This window comes from Apium graveolens, chromosome 11 (genome assembly GCF_009905375.1).
Source record: "Apium graveolens cultivar Ventura chromosome 11, ASM990537v1, whole genome shotgun sequence".
Taxonomy (NCBI): domain Eukaryota; kingdom Viridiplantae; phylum Streptophyta; class Magnoliopsida; order Apiales; family Apiaceae; genus Apium; species Apium graveolens.
Window position 1 is genome coordinate 77,448,540 of NC_133657.1, and position 4,908 is coordinate 77,453,447.

Below are 4,908 nucleotides of genomic sequence, written 5' to 3' on the forward strand. Positions count from 1 at the left end.
TGTTGGAAGTCTAGGATCTTTGTAATGAAGAGTTATCTTTCTACCTTTATACTTCAGTATTTGTAAGAACTGACTAGTTTCAGCACCAGCTTCTATCTCCATACTAGTTTGAGTTTCATCAGCATTTATGACTGTCAAAGTTTGTCTCTCAGTAGTTGTAGTCACTGTTGTAGTCAATTTTTTTGTAAGCACGGTCTTAGAGACTTGTTGTTTTCCTCTTCCTCCATCATCTAAGACTTGTTGTTGACATCATCACCCAGCTAAAAAATACCATCATTTTAATTACTCCGCCAAAAATTCCTTTTGGATAGTTGATCCCACCATCACGGCCCAAAATCATATATTTAAAAAAACAAGGACATGATTATCGGGGCCAGAATCCTTCATAAATACATATGCTTAATAATTTTGTCACTGTTTTGATACTTGAATGACAAATTGACAGCCTTCAACCGCCAACTGATCCGCCCAAAAATTGAAAAAATAAAAAACCAATTGATCTGAAATTACTTTCAGCTGTAAATTAATGCAATACAGGTAGAGCAATAGTATTGGATACAATATTCAGGAAAAATAAACGAAGCAATAACAATTCATAACATATTTTGGAGGTGTTCACACCGTTCCAAATTACCTACATGCTTTCTAATAGCCGAAAATTCACATGCCAACCCCACAAGCTCAAAACCCATTTGGCCAAGACATGAACCTTATTTCCTTTTAGATAACATTTTCACTTTAACTCTAAAAATTTATAATTCAAACACAACAAAAGATATGAATGATAACACTTGTAAGTGATTGTTCCAACTTAATCCTTGTACTTCATGTCAGCCATTGAAAACCCAGGCATGTCAAAAGACGACGAGAACTTCTCAACATCAGCCTTCAGTTCCTCAATCTCCTTGTTGTTTGTGAGACCCTTGTTAAAGTCCTTCAAGAGCTTGCCGTATTCCTTTTGGATCGACAAGGTGAGGGTAACAGCACGATGAAGAAACTCTCCAATCTGCTCAAAGTCCTTCTCAACCAAACCCCTTGAAGTCATAGCCGGGGTACCTGAAAAGAAAACCCAAATATTTTTCTACTTCAACAACATATTATTTAAATGTTAGCTAACAGTATAAAACATCAACTCAATCAACAGGCCATACCGATACGGACTCCTCCTGGAGCCAATGCACTGCTATCACCAAATACAGCATTCTTGTTAACAGTGATGTTGCAAAGATCACAAAGCTTCTCAACTTTGTTGCCTGAGATATCAGCAACAAATAAATAAGTTTGCAATGAAACATTACTGGTGATTTCCTCAATGAATCAAATTATTAGCATACTAAATAAATTGTAATGAATAACAAAAACAATTTATTCACAAAGAACTATGCAAACTTAAATGTTTTACCAGTCAATCCAAGAGGGCGAAGATCCCAAAGGACAAGGTGATTTTCAGTTCCACCAGTAACTAGCTTATAGTCTTTGCTCATCAAGTAATTTCCAAGGGCAACTGCATTAGCCCTAACTTGCTTGGCATATGCCTTAAATGCAGGAGTGGCGGCTTGTTTGAGGGCAACGGCTAAGGCTCCAATCTGGTGATTGTGAGGACCGCCCTGTAGAGATGGAAACACGGCAAAGTTGATTTTGTCCTCAAAATCATATTCAGCATTTTCTGGCTGACCCTTCTTTGGTGGTTTAGGCCCCTTGCGGTAGAAAATCATTCCAGCCCTGGGACCCCTCAGACTTTTGTGGGTTGTGGTTGTGACAATGTCACAGTATTCAAAGGGATCAGCAGCTTCCTACAATTCGGAAAAATTATGATCAGATATTGGCAGTAGCTTGTGCATTTTTGATTATCCAGTCTGGCAAATGCGACATACATGTTTCTCACAAACTTTCTAGCTAAACAGATTTCCAAAATAATCTGTCAATAGAACTGAGCTTGGATCTAACTAAGACAATAAGACCAGATGTAGATCTGATAATTTGAATTGTTGAATATAATAATTTAGATTTAGATCAGATACAGATTTAGTTTTATTATAATTTTTTTCAGATGCTGTAAGAAGCTTATTACATTCAAATCGGATCTCTACCAACAAAGTAAACTTTTGCAAGTATAACAATAATATATACAAATCAATAATGACAAGGTAAAAGCGGAAGGTAGAGAACCTGAAGAAGTCATGATTAAAAACCAATATAACATGCGAGCAACAAAATCTGGTGGTCACAAAAATGAAAATTTTCCTGTATCTAATTCAATAACTGTATTATCCTATACAATCGCAGAAGAACTTGACACGGCACGTCTAAATGTGACAGCGGATCCTAAATCTCAGAAACAATAACTGGCTCCAAATCCTGAAACAGCTAAGCTATATCATTCATTATAAAAATTGACCGACAATGCATCTCGTGCACAAATATCAACCACAAAACTCTCAAAAAACCAAGGCGTATGTACTCATATTCTACAGAAGAACCAGATCTAAAACCCACCCAACCAAATTAAAGTATCTGAAGCAGAAATAAAACAAGTAGGAATTACGAAATATAAATAAAATGTTGTCCAAAAATCTACACTACACAAAGCTCTAGTCTCCTATAATGCAGCTTGTTTTATGACTCATAGTCATAGTAGACAAATCAAAACACAAAATTATCATAAAACCTAGATCCAACTCCATTTCCAACCAAACATTACTATTTTAAACGTATTGATCACATCATAGTTCACATTTAACAAAAACTCCAGATCTAAGTCCATATAATAAAACACAAAGCAAAATACAAACAATACCTGAGCAGCAACGAGGCCACTAATATGAGCCATATCACAAAGCAAAAGAGCTCCACATTTATCAGCCACGTCTCTCAATTTCTTATACTCCCAATCTCGAGGATAAGCACTACCACCACAAATAATCAACTTAGGCCTGAAATCCAAAGCCTTCTCCTCCAGCTTGTCGTAATCGATATAGCCGGTTGTGGAATTGACTTTATAAGGCAAACTCTCAAAGTAAATGGAAGTAGCGGATATCTTCTTCCCGCCAGAAGTATAATAGCCGTGTGTCAGATGGCCACCAGAAGGCAAATCAAGGCCCATGATCCTGTCATGAGGGTTGAGAACAGCCGTGTAAGCAGCGAAATTAGCAGGACTGCCGGAATAAGGCTGGACATTAACACCCCATTTGGTGGGGTCCAAACGGTAAGCAATGAGGGCTCGTGATCTACAGAGGTTTTCGATTTCGTCGATAAATTCGTTGCCACCGTAATAACGATTTCCGGGCATGCCTTCGGAGTATTTGTTGGTAAGGGGGCTGCCGAGGGCTTCGATGACGGCGAAAGAAGTGAAGTTTTCAGAGGCAATGAGTTCAATTCCGGTGCACTGGCGGCGTTTCTCCTTTTCGATGAGATCGTGGATCTCGGGATCCACTTGTACCAGTGGTGAGTTGCCCCATGTGTTTACTGGATCCATGGATTTCTATGGAGTTGAAATGGAGGAGGAGAGTTTGGGTTTTGGGGGGTTTGCACAGATTGGGATGAGGATGGGAGGTTGGGTTTTAAAGGCGTGTTGGATTGTTCAATTTACCTTCTTGCCCCTCGGGTTGTGGGGATATTTTGTGATCTGGGTTGTTGGTGGTGGGGAGAGGAGGGTACTTTCGTGCAACGAGGTTGGTGAATCAAAATGTTTTTACCCTTTCCTTCCTTTTACCAAAACAATTTTGAAATATATGCTGCTTAGAGAAGTTATATCATTAGGCACGGTATTTTATTTATTAAATTAGAATTTTAAAATTAATTTATGTCTCTCTGTATATATATCACTCGGACGTTCATGTAAAGACGCACAAAAAACCCGGGCCTGAAAATCTGGCCCGGCCCGATCCGGCCAAAACCCGGTCAAGTCCGGCCCGATCAAAGTCCGGTCCAGTCCCGGCCCGAGCTTCGGACCTCGACGGGCCCTATATTTTTAGACAAAGCCCGGCCCGGCCCGGTTAAAAGCCCGGGTTTCGGCCCGGCCCGGCCCGAATAAAAGCCCGAAAAAACCCGGTTATAATATGATTATTCTAATATATTTTCTTATATATTTATAAATTCACATTTACCATAAATATAAATAATACTTTAAACACATATATATTTACATATTTGTGATTAATAATATTATTTATATACTTCATTGCATAAATAATGAAAGAAGATATAATAAGTACACTATATATATTTGGATATCATTATTATGAATATTTGAATATCATTGTTATCATAACAATAACAATGATAAAACATACTCCCTCTGTCCATCCTATTTGTTTACACTTTCCTTTTTGGGATGTCTCTTCCAATTGTTTACATTTCAAAATTTTCCAAAAATAGTAAAGTTTTTATAATTTTTAAATTAACTACATCCACTGATTTCCTCCACTATACCCATTTTATACATATAATATTAATCGGACTCACTACTTTACTCATTTTTTCAACTTTTCTTCACTATTTTATCATTTTTCTTAAACTCCGCGCCCCACCCAAATGTAAACATTTGGGAGGGACGGAGGGAGTATTATTCTATAAACATGTTTATTTTTTGCCGAACTTAAATGTTTTCAACGAAGTAATGTTTTCATAAAATATTTCATTTAAACTAATACATTTTTACGATGATCTAGTTGCTAACACATGTATTCTTCGGATCTCTAATAATACTCGATCCGATTTAATTTAGAAAAAAGTCCGGCCCGATCCGATCCGGCCCGATCCGATCCGGCCCGAAAAAAGCCCGATTAGGCCCGCCTCGAGGGCCCAAACGGGCTCTGACATTTCCGGAAAGTCCGACCCCCGCTTCGGACCTCGACGAGCCCTATATTTTTAGGCAAAGCCCGGTCTGGCCCGATTAAAAGCCCGGGC

The 4,908-nt window shown here is 38.2% G+C and overlaps 1 protein-coding gene across 1 annotated transcript; it reads right to left on the reverse strand.

Moving 5' to 3' along the window:
* Positions 1 to 538: 538 nt before the first annotated feature.
* LOC141697810 (serine hydroxymethyltransferase 4) lies at positions 539 to 3,539 on the reverse strand. Its single transcript, XM_074502355.1, has 4 exons — positions 2,798 to 3,539; positions 1,403 to 1,793; positions 1,152 to 1,253; positions 539 to 1,056 (listed from the first exon to the last, which is right to left on the reverse strand). The coding sequence occupies exons 1-4, from the start codon at positions 3,473 to 3,475 to the stop codon at positions 812 to 814; spliced, it is 1,416 nt and encodes a 471-aa protein (XP_074358456.1). The 5' UTR covers positions 3,476 to 3,539; the 3' UTR covers positions 539 to 811.
* Positions 3,540 to 4,908: the final 1,369 nt, after the last annotated feature.